At 40.5% G+C, this 20245-nt stretch overlaps 1 protein-coding gene across 1 annotated transcript in view; it reads left to right on the plus strand.

Moving 5' to 3' along the window:
• Window positions 1–66: 66 nt before the first annotated feature.
• snrnp40 (small nuclear ribonucleoprotein 40 (U5)) overlaps window positions 67–20245 on the plus strand; it is a 31128-nt gene continuing 10949 nt past the window's right edge. Inside the window, exons 1-9 of the mRNA XM_068011537.1 lie at window positions 67–280; window positions 6672–6801; window positions 9840–9933; window positions 11232–11397; window positions 12458–12580; window positions 16823–16943; window positions 18415–18497; window positions 19042–19103; window positions 19777–19880. Of these exons, the coding sequence (XP_067867638.1) occupies window positions 176–280; window positions 6672–6801; window positions 9840–9933; window positions 11232–11397; window positions 12458–12580; window positions 16823–16943; window positions 18415–18497; window positions 19042–19103; window positions 19777–19880 (988 nt within the window). The 5' untranslated portion in view covers window positions 67–175. The remainder of the gene's footprint in view (window positions 281–6671; window positions 6802–9839; window positions 9934–11231; window positions 11398–12457; window positions 12581–16822; window positions 16944–18414; window positions 18498–19041; window positions 19104–19776; window positions 19881–20245) is intronic.

The following is a 20245-nucleotide window of genomic DNA, read 5'->3' on the forward strand; positions in this document are numbered from 1 at the left end:
GACACTAATCAGCCAATAGAAAAAGAGAAGAGGCGGGGTGACGTCGGGCGAGTAAGCAATGAGGAGCCGCGTTGTTGGGCGTTGGATGGGTTGGCCTTAGCGACAAGGCGGCGTGTTAATTTTAAGTTGAAGGTGGAAGTCGCGCTGGCCAGTGGAATACTCACCGCGGGCAGAAATGATCGATCAGAAACGCAAGGCGCAGGAGCTGGCGCTGGTGCAGGCCAAGCGGCCGAGGAATGAGGCGGCGCAAGGGGCCCCGCAGCAGGCTGTGCTGCCGACGGTGAGCTATGGCTCCGGATGACGGATTTGGGCCGGGTGCGGGCGGGGAATGGAGAGTCGGGCTGTCCCCGACATGTCTCCGGTTTGCAGTGTTTTTTCCGCCAGTTGAAGGATCTGAGAGTCCCTGTGACATCATCACCGGGCGCCGGTGTAGCCTCAAGAAGCTAATGTAATCCTGGAACTCAGCACAAACTATTATAGAAAAAAACATGAGGTTGTATAAGATTTAAAAAAAAATAGAAAATGCTGGAAATACTCAGCAGGTCAGACAGCATCAGTGGAGGAGTAAGCCCTTCGGGCCTGCTCCGCCATTCAAAAAAGATCATGGCTGATCATCTAATTCAGTACCCTGTTCCCACTTTCTCCCCATATACCTTGATCCCTTTGGCATTAAGAAATATATCCATCTCCTTACTGAATATATTTAAAGACGGCCTCCACTGCCCTCTGTAGTAGAGAATTCCACAGGTTTACCACCCTCTGAGTGAAGATGTTTCTCCTTACCTCGGTTCTAAATGGCATACCCTGTATCCTGAGACTGTAACCCCTGGTTCTGGACTCCCCAGCCATTGGGACCATCCTCCCTGCATCTATCCTGTCTAGTCCTGTTAGAAATTTATTGGGTTCTATGAGATCCCCTCTCATTCTTCTAAACTCTAGTGAATATAGACCTAGTCGACCCAGTCTCTCCCCATACGTCAATCCTACCATCCCCAGGAATCAGCCTAGTAAATTTTCTTTGCACTCCCTCCATGGCAAGAACATCCTTCCTCAGATAAAGAGACCAAAACTGCAAACAATACTCCAGATGTGGTCTCACCAAGACCCTGTATAACTGCAGTAAGACATCCTTGCTCCTGTACTCAAATCCTCTTGCAATGAAAGCCAACATACCATTCGCCTTCCTAACTGCTTGCTGCACCTGAATGCTTGCTTTCAGCGACTGGTGTACAAGGATATCCAGATCTCATTGCACCTCCCCCTTTCCCAATCTAACACCATTCAGATAATCTGCCTTTCTGTTTTTACAACCAAGGTGGATAACCTCACATTTATACATGTTATATTGCATTTGCCCACTCACCCAACTTGTCCAAATCACATTGGAGCCTCTTTGCATCCTCCTCACAGCTCACATTCCCCTGCCCACCCCCCCCAAACTTTGTGTCGTCTGCAACTTGGAAATGTTACATTTGGCTCCCTCACCCAAGTCATTAATATATATTGTGAATAGCTGGGGCCTAAGCCCCAGTGAATAACTGATCCCTGAGGTACCCCACTAGTCACTGCCTGCTACCCGGAAAAAGATCTATTTATTCCTGCTCTTTGTTTCCTGTCTGTCAACCAATTCTCAATCCATGCCAGTATATTACCCCCAATTCCACGTGCTTTAATTTTGCACACTAACCTCTTATGTGGGACCTTATCAAAAGCCTTCTGAAAATCCAAATGCACCACATCCACTGGTTCTCCCTTATCTATTCAACTAGTTACATCCTCAAAAATCTCCAATAGATTTGTTAAGCATGATTTCCCTTTTGTAAACCCATGCTGACTTTGTCCAATCCCCGTTTATGCTTTCCAGGTGTTTTGCTATCACATCTTTTATAATAGACTCTAACATTTTCCCAACGACTGATGTAAGGCTGACTGGTCTGTAATTCCCTGTTTTTTCTCTTCCTTCCTTTTTTAAATAGTGGGGTTACATTTGCCACCCTCCAATCTGTAGGAACTGCTCCAGAGTCTATAGAATTTTGGAAGATGACCACCAATGCATCCACTATTTCCAGGACTGCTTCCTTTAGTACTCTGGGATGTAGATTATCAGGCCCTGGGGATTTGTTAGCCTTTAACCCCATTAATTTCCCTAGCACTTTTTTTTTTACTAATACTGATTTCCTTCAGTTCCTCCCTCTCATTAGACCCTTGGTTCTCTTAACATTTCTGAGAGGTTATTTGTGTCCTCCTTTGTGAAGACAGAACCAAAGTATGTGTTTAATTGTTCTGCCATTTCTTTGTTACTCATTATAATTTCTTCTGTTTCTGACTGGAAGGGACCTACATTTGTCTTCACTAATCTTTTTCTCTTCACATGTTTATAGAAGTTTTTATGTTCCCCGCAAGTTTGCTCTCATACTCTATTTTCACCCGCTTAATTATCCTTTTTGTCCCCTTTTGCTGAATTCTAAACTGCTCCCAATCCTTGGACTTGCTGCTTTTTCTGGCTATTTTATATGCCTTCTCTATCTCTAATTTCTTTTGTAAGCCACAGTTGAGCCACCTTTCCAATTTTATTTTTGCGCCAGACAGGAATTAATAATTGTTGTAATTCGTGCACACGTTCTTTAAATATTATCCATTGCCTATCCACCATCAACCCTTTTAGTGAAGTTCCCCAAACTTCCATAGCCAAATCACACCTCATACCTTCGTAGTTTCCTTTATTTAGATGCAGGACCCTAGTTTCGGATTCAACTACTTCACTCTCCATCTTAATGAAGAATTCTATCATGTTATGGCCGCTCCTCCCCAAGGGACCCTGCACAACAAGATTGTTAATTAATCCTTTCTCATTGCACAAAACCCAGTCTACGATGACCTGTTCTATAGTTAGTTCCTCAATGTATTGGTTTTAAAAAACTGTCACGTACACACTCCAGGAAATCCTCCTCAACAGTATTATTGCTAATTTAGTTTGACCAATCTATATGTAGATTAAAGTCACCCATGATTACAGTTGTACCCTTATTGCATGCATCTCTAATTTCCTGTTTAATGCCGTCCCTTACATCTCCACTACTGTTTGGGGGCCGATAGGCAACCCCCACCAACGTTTTCTGCCCATTGGTGTTTCTTAGCTCCACCCAAACAGATTCCACTTCATAATATTCCAAGCCAATATCCTTCCTCACTATTGCATTGATTTTCTCCTTTACTAACAATGCTACCCCACCCCCTTTCCCTTTTTGCCTGTCCTTCCTAAATATTGAATATCCCTGAAAGTTCAGTTCCCAACCTTGGTCACCCTGCAGCCATGTCTCCGTAATCGCAACTATATCATAACTGTTTATATTTATTTGCGCTGTTAATTCATCTACCTTATTGTGAATGCTCCGCGCATTAAGACACAGTGCCTTTAGACTTGCCTTTTTAACATTGTTAACCATCTTAGCTTTATTTTGCACTTTGGCCCCTTGAAGGGGCACTTGGGTGCATAAATATTAGCATGGGCTGTTTCTGTGTTGTTAATTTTATGTAATAATTTACAGCATTGAAATGGTCCATTTTGGCCCAACTTGTCTATGTTGGTGTTTGTGCTCCACATTAGCCCTGCATTCTAATACCTCTTCCCACCCTGTCCCCTTTATTTCCCGTGTCCCTCATGTATTTTGCTTCAGCCACTCCATTGTTCAGTGAGTTTCACATTATCACCACTCTCTATGTAAAGAGATTCGTTCTAAATTATTTATTTAATCTGTCAATGGCTGTCTTGTGTTTGTGCCCCTTTGCTGCCCTCACCCACAAGTGGAAACAGTTTCTCCACATTCACCTTTTTGAAGTCCTTCCTAATTTTAAAGACCTCAATCGGTCATTTTAATGTTGTTCAGGGTACTAAATCTCTGACCTTTGAACGATGCCATGGGAACTTTAATGTTGATGTGTGCTACAAGAGCAAATAGTTGGAATGTCATTTAATGTGTCAACTGAAGGGCAAGTACCTTTAAAAGTGCATCAGTCCCACAATACTGGAATGGACTGGACATTAAGCTCAAGCCCTGTACCGTGGCTTGAATCTTCAACCTGTCCTGGCCAACATTTATCTCTCAACCCGCACCACTAAAACAAATTATCTGGTCCTTTTATCTCATTGTTATTTGTGGGTCTTTGCTGTGTACAAATTGCTGCTGTTTCCTATGTTGCAACAGTTACTAAGATTCTAATGTACTTTATTGGCTGTAAAGTGTTTTGGGTCATTGTGTGAATACAAAGGCATTGCATAAATGCAGATTTGTTCTTTTCGTTGTGCTGAGAATGTCATCACCTGAGACAAGCTGAGAGTCAATTTTTTAGTCCTATTGCTTCTATTGTAGGATGTGGAAACATTCATGTTTAAACTTCATAAAGTTTGCAGCTGATAATGCACCGCTGGCATCTAATTGCAGATTTTCAGCATTCCTGAGCTTTCTTTTACTGAAGCACAGTTTGCTGCAGCATTTGCCATTATTTGCTGACTTGGGATCATTGGAAGCTGGCTTTTATTATAGGAATAGTAATTTGGAAGTAAATACATTGAAGTGAATAGTGCTGGGGTTAATGTTTGCACTAATATGCAGCACATATTGCATTTTCATGAGCCTGCTTATTTATTTAGAGATACAGCACTGAAACAGGCCCTTCGGCCCACCGAGTCTGTGCTGATCAACAACCACCCATTTATACTAATCCTACATTAACCCCATATTCCCTACCACATCCCCACCATTCTCCTACCACCTACATACACTAGGGGCAATTTACAATGGCCAATTTACCTATCAACCTGCAAGTTTTTGGCTGTGGGAGGAAACCAGAGCACCCGGCGGAAACCCACGCGGTCACAGGGAGAACTTGCAAACTCCGCACAGGCAGTACCCAGAAGTGAACCCAGGTAGCTGGAGCTGTGAGGCTGCAGTGCTTGCCACTGTGCCGAACTTCCACTTATGTGGAAGTGGCATTGTTCAGTGCTTTGTCGATGTAGCCTCTTCATCAAAACTGGCGTCTAATGAATGACCCAAGATATTAACCAGTTTTCAGGTGTTGAAAAACCTGTGTATTTCCAGCACTTTTTTTCTTTCAAATTTCTTGTATTTTCAGTTTTTAATATTTGTCGTGAAGTTACTATTGGATTGTTGCAGCAATTTGATTATCGCTCAGCATCTGATTTGCTGAGTTGCAAGATGGGTTTTTTTTTTGCAGGTTGGTTGAGTCTCGAACCTTTTGTTTGGTTGTGGGAATGAATTTCACTGGTTATGTATGAACTAGATGAATAATGTGATAAAGTAAGTTCCAACAATTGTTAGTGTCATGCTTTTTATATTTTTAATGGGAAAACCTCCAACACATCCTCTGCTTAATATAGATTATTTACAAATTTCAAACTAGCCAGTCACATGTCAATGCCACAGGAAAAATTGGCTCGTGGGGAGGATTTTATAGTCCTTCCTTCACTCACAGTGACATCTGTGCCTTATGTGGCCCATAACACACGTGCCCAAACTGCCTGTGAACCACGTGCAATGCTTGAAGCCCAGTGATGCTTAGTGGTAGCACTCTTGCATCTGAGTCGTAATGTCATGGGATCAAGTCCCAGTCCAGAGACTTGAACACATAATCTAAGCTGACACTTCAGTGCAGTACCGAGTGAATGCTGCACTGTCAGTGGTGCCATCTTTCAGATGACACATTAAACCAAAGCCCTGCCTGTCCTTGTAGATGAACTATATGATGAAGAGCAAGAGTGTTCCCCTGGTGTCCTGCCTACCATTTTTTAGCACTCAACGCTTAAACCATGTTATCTGATTATTACCTTGTTGCTATTTGTGAGACTTTGTTTTGTGTAAATTGGCTGCCATGTTTCCCAATGTTACAATGGCAACTACACCTCAGAAGTATTTTATTGGCTCTAAAGCATTTAGGGATGGCCTGAGGCTGTGAAGGGCACTATATGAATAGAACTTCTTTATTACTATTTGCTCTTATATTTCTGGTGTGCTGGTTTTCCATGTTTAAATTTTGTGGGTCTGGGAATGAGGATAGGCTTGCTTTTGGCACAGTTGCCTAATTCATGGATAAATCATGAACTGCATCACCAAGTATGTTGGCTTCAGAACTTGTGATAATGAGGTTTAAAGGGAAGATGGATTTAAAATTTATATCATGCCCCAAGGCTCCATTGTATACATCTTTGAGGCCCATAAGGACAAAAAGCTGGGACAATTTTGACCTAATGCTTAGTGTTTGGATATTTTTTGCTCTGCCTCTGGAAATTTAATTTGAGGCATAGTGCAAGTATGGACCCAGCTCTGGTTGTAAAACGGTGATAATTGGGGTGCAGCAGGATGAACTCTGGTTTCTAAATTTTACACTAATATGAATTGGATCAGCAGAATGTGTGTATTTGGTTCCAGTTTTACTGGTGTGTGCCCTATGGCAAGTGTTTACATTTGAGCTGTGTTGTTGTGCTTTTATTTTGGGGTCAGGAAGGGGGAGGGCAGCAATTTTGGCAGTGAGCTTTGCAACAGTTTTATTTGTAAGTTTGGTTTTGAGGGACCTTTCTGATCTTTGCGTGGTTTGTGCAGCCCATGCAAGCTGTTGATCTAGATTCCTCATTTGCTTTTATGCCAATCATTTAGGGTCCCCCAAGAACATCAAGTCTTCAAGCTCCTATAATGCTTCTAACAGGTCACGAGGGAGAGGTTTACTGCTGTAAGTTCCACCCGAATGGATCAACACTGGCATCTGCAGGATTTGACCGACTCATATGTAAGCAAGAGAGTGTTTTATCTTTTTCTGTTTTCAATTGTTTTCAGTCATACAGGCTCAATAAAGTAGTTATAAGTATAATTTAATTGCTTATTATACAATGTCATGATCATTTTCTTAATGATAGTGCAGTTGTTTGCTTCATTATACAAATAGTAACTAAAGTTCAAAGACCATCCTTTGGTGATATTATTGACTAGCCCTTGCAGGGGAGGCTGATTGTCTTCCGTGAGTCCGAAGATGGCTGATGTCATGTAGGGCATTTGTTGTCATGTGGGATGTCTGGTTGTGTATTATTAGTTTGGGTTATGGCTTGTTCTTTTCGCTGCTCTCGCTTTTCCTTTTCATTTTGTTGTCTTTGGGTCTCATTGCTGGGATCCTTCCCACAGACTCTGCCTCCAAAATGTGTTTCTACCGCAGTAGTAGATTCCTCTGGACGTGGCTATCCAGGCGGGAGATGTGAGGCAGACTATGTTTAGGGCACCTTCTCTAGCCCCCTCCCCAATAAGGAGTGAGCAGAGTGGATCCTAAAGAGGGCTGTTCAGTTGCAGTTACAGCTGCTGAGCGGCATCCCTGCCTCATCCAAGTGCTAGATGACCATCTTGTAACTGCTGCCTCCATGCCAGATCATGACTGGAAGCTTCCAGACAACACAGTCCTGCTTCCGTCACCATTTGCTGGTCACCGAAGGGCTTGGAGGGTGTGCTCGGAAAGGAAGTCGCCTGTGCATGACATCTTTTAGCGTTGCACACCAGCTTCGGCACGTATCTGGACAGAACGACACCTTGATCCAATGGCAAAGCAACTAAGACAATTGGGGGGGGGGTTTTGTTCTGCTGCAGCCCTGTTCTACTTGAGATATTTCAGATGGCACATGTTCTTCTGCCTGTTCTACTCTTGAGGACTTGTTTGCCAGTGCCCTGTTTGCTGAGTATTTCTAGGCTTCCTAATAGGCCTTTACGGTAACCAAAGCGGCCCTGGATATAAAGAGTCGTACCGTACATCATCCTGTTTTGATTGACCCTTTCTTACTCATTGCCCAGGTTCCGCGGTATGGAAGAGGGGGTGGACTTTGGAACCCTGATGATATTACAATAAAGTGTAATAGTGGAACTGTGAGCTCATCTGCTCTGAATCCAAGAAAAACAAGTCATAAGACTTTGTTAATGGCAGGCATCCCAGAACTGTGGAGGAGCAAAGGAATTTGGGTTTCTATGTACACAAATTACTGAAAGTTAGTGCACAGCTACAAAAAGTAATCAAAAAGCTAATGGAAAGTTGGCCCTTATCTGAAGGTAATCGGGATTCAAGAGTGAAGTGATGATGCTTCATTTATACAGTGCTTTGGCTGGACCCCAGCTGGAGTATTGTGTTCAGTTTTGGGCGTCACATCTCAAGAAGAATATATTGACTACGGACAGGGTACATCAGGTGAAATACTAGGGTTTTAAATGGTTAAAATATGTTGAATAAACATGTCTTGTGTTCACTTGAGTTTTGACAGTTGAGGAGTGTTCTAATTGAGATGTTTAAATGATAAAGGGATTTAGTGGGGTATGCACAGAGAAATTATTTCCCTGAGGAGGGATTCAATAACATGGGGGTGGGGCACAATCTCAAAATTAGAACTAGTGAGATCAGGAAGTTCTTTTGCAAAGGGTAGCAGGAATCTGGAACTCTCTTCTTTCTCTCTTTTCCGCCCCCTCCTTCCCCCCCCCCCCCACCCACCTCACCCACCCCCCTCCTCCCATAGGCTGTGGATTGTGGGTCAACTGAAATTTTTAGGACTGAGATCAATAGATTTTTGTCATGTAAGGGTATCAAAGAACATTGATCAAAGGCAGGTAAATGGAGTTGAAGTGCAGATCAGCCATGGACTGGCTGAATGGTAGGATAGGCTTGAAGGATTCAATGGTCTGTTTCCCATATTCCTATGATGCATAATATGTTTATGTTCTGTTCATCTTGCACTGTTAAGATACCCAACTGTGCAAGTGTAAGGCTTTCCAAGTTCCTTCCAACTTGGATTGTGTCTGGAGTGAGTATTTTGAACTGTATAATGCTTGTGTGAAATATCCATCATTGGTCATATTGGGACTAGTTTGACATGATGAATTTTGTACCACACAAGCAATGAATTTTGTATCACACAAGCATCTGAGCTGAAATACAATTTTTCCTATAACATATTTGAAGTAAAACATTAAATATCCCAAATGGTAATACTATAATTGTATTGTACTATTCTCTGAACAGTGAGACATTGATCCTGAGCTGGATTGTCAGGGAGTCAATTAAATATTTTGAGGCATCGATCCAGCTTCAGGGCCACACTTCTTCGTGGTATTAATACTGGATGTAGAGGTGAATTCGTTAGCAGCACCTCCTGTACTGTACACCTAATGGTGGGGAAGTAAAAATAATAAATTGGTTCCTGTATAGAAAGAAAATGTTCTGTTAAAATGAGTAAAAGTGTTGTCAGTTGAAGCCATCCCTGATGACTTTGAAATGGCAAAAAAACAACAGTAGCTGCTAGAAATTCAAAAAAAATATGATGGCAACACTCAACAGGTTAGGCAGCATCTGCAGAGAAAACAGAGAAGGTGATGCTACACGTGTGGACCCTTCATCAAAAATTACATTGTATTGACAGCACAGAAACAAGCCATTGGGCCTAGCAGATCAATGCAGGTGTTTATGTTCCACATGAGCTTCGAAGCATTAACCTCTCCACAGATGCTGCCTGACCTGCTGCATTACCAGTATTTCCAGTTTTTATTGAAGTTTAAAATAGCCATTTGTTAAAATTTCTTATCTTACCTTATGCGTATCCTTCCTGGTGGTCCAAAAAGCTTGTGCGAGAGTAGCAACTCTCTTTTGCAGAATATGTTTTTAGTCTTTTCGTGAGATTGTTTGTGGAATTCAGTCAATGTAATCTAATAAAACATGATAGCCTTTGTAGACTTTCAAAATATTTAAAAAGGTTATTTGTGGTTTAGGGTCCTTAATGTTTTTTATCTCTTGTTCTTTCTCTTCAGTGTTATGGAATGTGTATGGAGACTGTGATAATTATGCTACACTGAAAGGCCACAGTGGAGCAGTCATGGAATTGCATTATAACACAGATGGCAGGTACTGTAATATTGTGCTGGATTGTTACTTTTAAAAGAGAACTGATTTATTTTTTGACCAATGAAATGATTGAGTTGCATCACAGTGTATAGTATGGTATGTCCTTGATATTTGGGACTAATTAGATCTTCTTTTCCAGTCCTACATGTGCCTCTATTCCTTTGTGTGAGGAAATGCTTCAATTTTAATAAGACTGCCTTGATTCCATGCCATGAGAAAAAAGAAAGACTTGCACCCATATAGCACTTCTTACGACCACTGGACGTCTCAAAGCAGTTTGCAGTGAATAAAGTACTTTTGAAGTATAGACTGTTGTAATCTAGAAAACATAACAGCCAATTTGTGCAAAGCAAGCTCCCACAAACTGCAATTTGATAATGGCCAGGTAATCTGTTGGTGATGTTGATGGAGAGATAAATATTGACCAGGAAATCGGGGATAGCTCCCCTGCTCCTCTTCAGAATAGTGCCGTTGAATCTTTTACATTCACCTGAGCAGGAGCCTCGGTATAACATCTCATCCGAAAGACAGCACCTCTGACAATGCAGCCCTCACTCAGTACCGCACTGGAGTGTCGGCCTCGATTTTTGTCCTAGAATTTGACTTGAGCCCAGAACCTTGTGACTCAGAGGCAAGAGTGCTACCAACTGAGCCAACACGCCTGACTTAAACTGTTAAGTTTCCCATTTGTAGAATAGTTTTGTGCTCCTCGGAATCGACAAACCAAAGAGACCATCCTACACACTTTCCCTTTCTTATCCTTATTGTGCTGATTTCAGCAGCTCCTGCTCTAGCTCATTCTCTGTGGATCTCAAAATTATAGAACTAATTGGCTTCTGTCTTCCTTGCCTCCCACAGTTTACTGGTTTGTAAAGCCAAAATGTTGTGTAACCTCACCACTCTAATATATATCTCCACTTTTCCACTTTGGTATCCTTGCCTCTACACCTCTTTGAGTATTAATCATATTTGTGTGCTATCTATTCTCATCTTTACCAGTCTAAACATGATACTTACCTGTACGCTTCAGGGAGGTTAAGCTATGGGCTTTGGCTGTGATCAGTAATTGATAAACTGTGTGGTAAATGCAAGCAGACAAAGAGGAAGCAAAAGTAACTAAATTTCACGAAATTAAATAAAATGAAGTAAGCCGCCGAGTTTATGAATTTAAAAGAAACTATTTTCCCCATCCCTGACCCCTAAGTTAAAAGCTGGTTTAATGCTCATGGATTTAATTTGTTGATCTGGTGTTTTGAGGCTGTCTTGCATTTGGGTTAATCTTTCTGCTTTGCCCTCAGCATGCTTTTTTCAGCATCAACAGATAAAACTGTAGCGGTATGGGACAGTGATACAGGCGAAAGAATCAAGAGATTGAAAGGCCACACTTCCTTTGTGAATTCGTGTTACCCAGCGAGACGGGGACCACAGTTAGTCTGCACAGGAAGCGACGATGGAACAGTAAAGGTAATTGCAGTTTAATATTGGTACGTAATGTGTTTCTCGAGCTTAGTGGTTAATGTGGTAAAAACCGAAGAGTTAATTCAGAAATTCTAAAGCAGAAGCTTGCAGGGATGGAAATATCCTGACGAGGACTGAGCAGCTACCACTACAAATGTATTACCCTCTCCTTTGGATAAATGTGTTTGGCAGGGGGTGGGGCTCTGCCAATAGCTAAGTCAGACAGACCAGGAATGTCCCAGGTTCAACCTTGGGTCTGTGCTGAATTTGTTAATTTGAGCCAGGGTTGCAGTTATGTGATCAGCAGTTTCTTCAATGCTAGGGCAAGGGAGGGAAGGGTTGTGCAGGATTTCTGCTCTTGATTGCCATTTAATTACTTCCTGCTAAAAACTATACATCTGTGAGAATGGATTCTGGCTGACTGTCATCTTAAACCCATTGACAACTACTCTCCAACCTCATGCATCAAGAATTGCCATTTGAGCAAGGTACCAGAAGGTTGGTGGCAACTGTGGAGCTGTACCCCAACAAAGGTCAGAAGAGGAACACAGATGAGGCAAATATTTTGGTCTAATTGCATGCACATGTAATATAAATAAAACCTAGACTGGTATCATTGTTGCTGAAATTTGAAAAACATGATGTGAAAAGATAAGGAAAATCATACTTTCAATGGCAATCTACAGTTTGTTCATGGGGAACTGCTCACTGCTGCAAAGAAATATGTTAAAATTGCCAGCTTTCAGCATAGTCCAATATATGTTGCACTTTTTTTTAGACACTAGTTGCTGCTTATGGAAATTCTCTCCCTTCTACAAAACAGACAGGTTGACACTTTGGGCTCTGTTTCTTCCACCTCTCTCCTTTATCTCCCTCAACAGCTTTTTTCCTCCTCCTTGCTCACTCTCTTCTTTACCTCCTTGCTTGCTTATCTTCCTCGCTTGTTTGCTGTCTCTGCTTTCCCTGTTCTATCACTCTTCCCTGTCCATTGTTTCTATCTTCTTTTTGTTATCTCTATTTTCATTAATGTATTTCTACATCTAATATACATTTTTTTATACCCTAGCTATGGGACATCCGGAAGAAGGCTGCTATCCACACATTTCAGAACACATATCAAGTACTAGCAGCAACATTTAATGACACAAGTGACCAGATTATTTCTGGTGGTATTGATAATGACATTAAGGTAAGATACCCCTTAGGGTGAATTATTCATTAACCACCTGAAAGTGTAAAATTGAATTAATTAACAAAAAAAAGGCAGTGCCGAGTTTTAGAATCCATTAAAATTTAAAGCTGCAATTTTTTTGATAAAATGCTGCATTATTTCTTTCCTTGTTTCCCTGGGGTCAATTTCAGGAAGACACAGGTGTGTAGTTGAATTCTGACCTGTGGTCTTTGCCTTTGGGTTTAACAGGTAGGCTTCTTTAGCAAAGGCCTATTTTCTAGCTTGAACTGGTGGTCCTGAGAGAGATGTTTTATATGGATTCAGTTTACAGGCATTAATGCTCTATAAGGGAATGCATATCCTAAAGTTTGTGGACACATTGCAGACACCTCCTGACATATTGATTAACTGATGTTCCAACTTTTTCAGAAGTGTGTCTCCTGGTACCATATCTGCTGACAAAGAACATCACTGATGCAAAATCAGTGAGCAAATTGTTTGGAATCTGTTTTTGATTTTAGTCCCGATTTTCTTCTGATATGATAATGCAGTTGGCACTGAATCATCATTGCTGTGAGTACCTCACCTGACTATTTTGTGGTGGGTATTTTGTAGCAGAGATGTCAAACATCTGCGTGAGTCAGGCTATTGAAAACATTATTTGCTGTTCACTTTCTAGGATAGACGACTCTGAAGTTCTATTGCTCAAGTCCTGAGTGGTAACAATGATCCTCCAGTGTTCTGTTGGAGTGACAATGGTAGTTGTTGCAACTATTGATGATGCCTGGTAGGAGAACCTGTCATTTTTTAGAGGGAGTTCTTCATTTGTTGTTCCCATTTTTTTTCTGGCGGCATTGCCTTTTAATTAAAGTATTTTTCCAATAGCTTGCCCAAGTTGCCATTCTTGATAGCCTACTCAACTGTATCATGCCTCATCCTGTCCTCACCCAGCATCTACATATGAACATTCCCAGTAGGGGTAAGCAGGTAGTGGCCAAGACTAAGAGTTTTTCCTTTTTTCTCCTTCTCAAACCATGGTACGTTTCTTTGGGCAATTGTAGCATACAGCTGAAAGCAACTAAGTCAGCGCAGGCTGGAAATCTCACATGACCTTCCTGGCCTGCATGGTTCAGTTACTCACAGGAGAAATTCACTAAACATTGTGGGGAGCTTAGATGTTGAGCTTTGTGAGGAAATCTGAAAAATCAAATCCTAATAAGACTCTATTTCTGTTTATAATGTTTTATATTCTGCTTTCCTTTTTCAGCCGAGGACTTTTGGGTGCTCTTAAATTCCTTGCTCTGATCATTTTTGAAAAATAATCGCACTTCTGATTTTGACCAGACCGACTTTTAGCCTCAGAATCAGGAAAGTGATATAGATAGAAAGCTTTATTTGATGCCTTCACCTCATTGGATTCTTTCTTGCTGATCACAAGTTAAAATTGGTTAATGCTAGAGATCCACTGCAGCTTGCAGAAACAAACCTTATGGCCCGCTGTATCAGGCATCTGGGGTACGAAGAGTAGTTAACTATATTACTACCTGTTAAATGCAGAGCATTAGACATATTCTGTTTAAAGCAGTGTCCCTGAGAGTTGCCCGGAGCAGTGTCAATTTCCTTCAATCACGAATTGATCTAAGTGGCTGGAACAGAATATTGGGTTTCTCCAGAACAAGCCATTCAATTCAAGCATGCTGTATGATATCCGAGGAGATTTTTAAAATAATATTTGATTGACAGCTGCATCTGAAATGAAGGCGAGCATGACCGCAATTCTCTTTGCACACACTACAGCCAAGTTTCAAGTAGTGGGCTTAAATTTGGCCCGGTCATAAACTCACCACTCAGTCTGAAGCTGTCAAACATGTGTCTAGTAAGAGGACTTTGTAGTAGCCTTGTAAGAAGTAAGCAATTATATTTGAATCCTAGCACAGGATGTACGTCTTTGTTGTTTTGTAACACTTGAGAAGACAATTAAAACTTAAGTGTGCTGAGTACTGTTCTTTTGGTGGTAGATTAGTGTCTGAGCCATGATCTGAAGAGTTATTTTACTGCCTGTCAAAATTGAGGCAATCCATACGATAGCATGGTATATCCAGTAAGCCAAGCATAGTGATGAGAGATCTTTGTTAGATCTCTAGTTCTTGCTACATTTACCTAGCTATCGGGCAGGTAAATGTAACCATTAGTTCACAGGTGATATGAGGATCGCTTATAGGAACGGCCAATGACACTGAACTAGAGGAAAGGGTCTAGGGTTAAAAACCTAAAAATGTAATACTGTGCTCAGTTTTTTGTTCAAATGAACAAAAGGAGTTTCTATTTTTAGGGGTTTTTTTTGTTCAAACAGCAGTAATAATAGGAGATACATTATTCATTAGTCTTGGGAAATGGATTGCTTTGTTGCCAGTTAGCAGGTAGCAGGTTGCTGGCTTAAGTCCAAGGTTGTGCTGCCATTTATAGCCATTTGTTAAGAGCTGCAATGGAGCCAATTTATAACATTGCCACGTGAAGAAATTCTCACTCTTAACTAATATTGTTTAGTAGATCTTCACAAACAATGATATGCTTCTCCAGTACATCAGTCCTTAATGATGATTGCGAGTTTACACTGGGACTCGTACTTCTATTTTGGGGGGGGAATAGCGTAATAATCTCCAGATGGCTCTCTTGATGGCATAGCAAATTTATCCACACAGATCATTGACTCATATGAGAAGGTTCCCTAAATTAATTCCTCGGATGAAGGGGTTGTCTTATGTGGAAAGGTTAAGCAGGTTGGGCCTATACTCATTGAAGTTTAGAAGGATAGAGGTGATCTTATTGAAACATATAAGATTCTGAGGGAGCTTGACAGGGTAAATGCTGAGATGATCTCCCTCGTGGGGGCATCTAGAACTGGGGATATAGTTTCCGTATAAGGGTTCGTCTCCATTTAAGATGGAGATGAGGAGGAATTTCTTCTCTGAGGGTCATGAATCTTTGGAATTTTCACCCATAGAGCTGTGGAGGTTGAATCATTGAATATATTCGAGGCTGAGATGATTCCTGAACTAAAGGAGTCAAGGGTTATGGGGAACAGGCAAAAAAGTGGAGTTGAGGCCAAGATCAGATCAGCCATGACTCTATTGAATGGCAGAGCAGGCTCCAGGGGCCATAGGTTCTTATGACCGGGAAGGTCTCTGTTTCCGACCTTGGGAAATGCTGAATTATCTGAGCTCTGCTAGTGAAGCAGTTTTGGTGCTACATTGGCTTTAAGAAGGGTGTGAAAAGCTAAAGCAGTTTTCCCACTCCAGCACATTAAACAACAACTCATGCTTTTTTTTTATTCGTTTCATGGGATGTGGGCGTCGCTGTGTGTATTATTAGAGAGGAGCATTGAACTTGGTTGTGCATCCTTTACAGTTGATAAGACTGTCGCCATTCACTGTCAAAGCACACACTTGAACAATCGCCATTTGAGTGAGGAACCTTAGAGTGTCCAATGCCATAGAACTGTATCCCTACAAGTAGTCAATGTCTTAGGGCAGGAGAAAATTGGCAATGGAAAAAAATAATTGCTTATCTTTATCATTGGCATTTTCTTAAATATAGTTTATCCTCCCAAGTTTATTTGAGGTTTGAAATAATGGGGGTGGGTGAGGGAAATATGCAAATTGTGTAAGCTTGCTCTTTTAGTCTTAACTTGTTTACCCTTCACTACTGCTTTGAAAGAAAAAAGAACCTGGGGGAAATGGGATGAGTGAAGGAATCCCAGTAGATTACTGGATTTGAAACATCCTAAAGGGGTCACGACCTGTGTTTCTTTGTTGCCCTAAGCTTCATTGTTTAGGACATTGCATGAATCCATTATATGGAGGATAAACCTCATTCAAAGAATGAGATCATACAAAATGTTTGCCAAAAATGATATTGTTTAAGGTGAGTTGACAATGATTGAGAGAGTTGGTAGTATGGATATTTGAGATAGCCAAGGAGTAACCCTATAACGTGCTTGTGTGGGCTTGTAAAAGTTTAAAGAAATTTACACATTCTGACACTAGCTGCACAACTCGGTATAGCTTTTCAAAATGTATAGTGGATATTATAAATCCCAATGTATTAAATTCACTTTGCAGCAGACTCCAAAAATAATTAATAAATCTCTATATTGTATTTAATTTTGGGACTTTAAAAAAAAAATGTACTTAAATATTCTTTGTGGCATGTCACTGACTTGCAATTATTTTTAAAGTTCCGTTTTTTTTCTTCTGTTAGGTTTGGGACCTCCGACAAAACAAGTTAATTTATACCATGCGTGGTCATACAGACTCTGTGACTGGCTTGGCTCTGAGTGGAGATGGCTCTTACCTTCTTTCTAATTCTATGGACAATACAGGTAATAAATGTGTGATATTGTTGGGCAAAGGTGGTTGACTATTGTGCTCTATTGACGACCCTGAGAGTATTAAATAGTAATTCAATGGGACTGGAGATACCATGCATGTGATTCCTTTAGACCTTTTGGAAGAGTAACAAAAAGTGTGGAATATCTATAGTGCCTTATCACGTCCTCTGGATATCTTAAATTCACTTTACATCTATTGAATTACCTTTAATATGTTATCACTGTTAAGATGACAAATGTATTGGCCAGTTAACACACAGGATCCCACAAACAGCAAATCATAGAATGATACAACACAGAAAAAGGCCATTCAGTTCATCATGCCTGTATCAACTCTTTAAAAGAGCTAGTCAATTAATCTCACACCCTGCAGCGGTTTTGTTTACAAGTCTATCTCCAATTCCCTTTGATCGTTACTATTGAATCTGCTACCACCACCCTTTCAGGCAGTGCATTTCTGATCATAACTCTAATGTTTGGTCAGGGCACAGAGTCCCCTGCTCCTCCTTGAATCATCTATGGAAACAGGTGGACATGATGGTGCTTCCAGCAAATACTACACTGAAGTATCGGTTAGATTGTGTGTTGAGGTCCTAGAGTAAGGCTTGAACCTGTCCATTAGATGTTCTAGTACAAACACATACATCAGGGCTCCCCATATATTGGCCACTTTTTACCAGGAGCACTTTGTGTGCCCCAACTGCTGCATCAGCTGAAGACAGCTAACTGCACAGACTGGGAATCATATCTGTAACCTTACAGAATTCTGTGGCTTAGCTGCTCACAAGAACATCACATTCATCTTACAGTGCACCCAAGTTTGTTCCTTACAACATTTTCCCCACCAATTCACTCCCCTTCCTGTCTTCTGCTCTGCTGGCCAATGGCTCCCTCTTTGGATGCGTTCCATTGGTGCCAGTTGTTCTGCAGTATCTTGCACAATTGGCCATTTGCCATATACACACCATGTTATTTGACTATAAGGAGGTTTAGAGGAAGCAATGCAATCTAGGATGACCCTATCTGGATCCAGTATCGACTGGCTCACTCAGTGGGGTTTCTGAATAATGGTAAGGAATGGGAACTGTCATTGAATTTTTTCTTCCTAATGCACAGCTGTAGAGGCCAGTTACAGCTTCACTAACAGTGCCCCAGCTGAGATTGCCTAACTCAACACAGGTCAGGGATTGTACCTAGGAACTTCCAGGTCTGGGTAGTTTGGTTTTAATGAGCTGAACTGTTGGGGCAAGCTTTTCTGTGTTTTATTTTTACCATTGAGGTTATCATACATGAAGCTAATTGAGTGAAGATTGATACAGGCCACATAATAAAGCATGGCATATGAGGCTGATGGCCTTCTCTGATTTGTATTAGTTTAGCCTTTTACTTGTCAGAATGTGTTTCTAAATCAGAAGAAAAAGTAATTGCCAAAACTTTACGATCTTTGTGTTTGGATTTACAGTGCGAGTCTGGGATGTCCGTCCATTTGCTCCAAAAGAGAGATGTGTGAAAATATTCCAGGGTAACGTGCATAACTTTGAAAAGGTAGGGACGTTTATCTTAAATCAAATCTGTGTTTAACTTAGTGAATCAAAATGAACTGAAGGACTTCTTAAAAGATGCAGTGGCTCTTAAATGTTATGCTTGAGAATACTGATTCCCTATGAAGCAGGAATGCAGTCTATGGTGTGAAATATATAGTGGTTATAATAAGTATTTTGTGCTTTATCTGGCAACATAAAGTGAAGCTGAATGGAAAATGAGGACATATTTCAGGTCTTTATTTTATCAAGTGGTTATAGTAGCTTAAATAGGTCAACAAAGATTGTTAATTTCTAAGCTGATAATGACAGAAATGCAGTAGACCAACATGATTGAGTCTTTTAAATGAATTAAAATTAATTATGCTAGTTTTCAGACTCACTTGGATAATGTGTATGGGAAATGTTGTGTTGGTCCAGCAGCGGGTGAGCTTTTGGGTTAGGAGTTGGGGACCAGTGTCACGTTCTCTTAGCATTAACGTGACTTTTTTTTCACCCTTATAGTATGCTGCCCTGTTGTGACAAATTTGACATACAATTTCTTGCAGAACCTCTTGAGATGTTCATGGTCGACTGATGGAAGCAAAATAGCAGCTGGATCTGCTGACAGGTAAATATTGTTTCTTGAGCGTTTGATAATAAATGTGTGATAATATTTGAAATTAATAGTTAATCATTCATATACATTTTGTATATTGATGCAGTCCACTTACTGGTTTAAGTGATCAATTTTATGACAGCTATGAGCTCCATGCTGTATATCTTTGAATGTAATGTCTCCCTATGATAGCTTCCACTAATTTGACTTTACTTAATTGTATTTAAAAACACTTCCACTATTGAATGTCAGGGATGATGGGTGCAGGAACTTGTTAAACACAGATTCTTTGGAACAATGAAATTTACCCTTCAAGAAAAAATATTGATGCTAACTTAATGCCGCAACAACTTAACATAAGTTTGGAATTGTTCATAGCCTGGAAGCATATGTTGTGCTAAAAGTTGACAGATTCTAAAACTGACAGTTTTAAAGGAGGTAGGGGACATGGTAGGGAACAGGGAATGCACTCTGAAAATGATACAGCTGTAATTACTAGGTATTGTGTCTTATTTATTTTTTTGCTGTAGTACAACTCTACATATTTCTGTGGATTACATTAATTTAAAAAAGCACCTTGGAATGCATTGCTACATTAAAGGCACTATAAAAATGCAAATTGTTGAAGGTCATTTAAAGACAAATTAAACTCATCAGCACTAAGAAATTGCATTATTTCTTCCAGATTTGTTTATGTCTGGGATACAACATCACGAAGAATCCTGTATAAATTACCAGGACATGCAGGCTCAGTGAATGAGGTGGCATTTCATCCAGAAGAACCAATTAGTAAGTGTCCTGCTGTGGCCAACAACTTAAAACCCAGGATAGATATATAATTACAACTAACACTTCTTTAGAAACAATAAATGCTGGAATTACACAGCTAATTCAAAACCAGTAAAGGGAAAGAAAGTTTATGACATTTTTGGTGTGTACTGTTCAGTAGGCTGAGCAATAAAGGGTACGCATCCAAAATATTTATCTTTTTTTTTTCTCTTTACAAAGGTTGACTGACTTTTGTATTTCCAGAATTTTCTGTTATTTGTGCATTTCAACAGCATTCTTCATGTACAGATGGATGTCTCAAAATACTTTAGGGAGCAAACGAAACAAGTGGATACCAAACTAAAGGGAAAAGCAAGAAATAAGTT

The sequence above is a fragment of the Heterodontus francisci genome, chromosome 31 (genome assembly GCF_036365525.1).
Source record: "Heterodontus francisci isolate sHetFra1 chromosome 31, sHetFra1.hap1, whole genome shotgun sequence".
In the NCBI taxonomy this organism is placed as follows: domain Eukaryota; kingdom Metazoa; phylum Chordata; class Chondrichthyes; order Heterodontiformes; family Heterodontidae; genus Heterodontus; species Heterodontus francisci.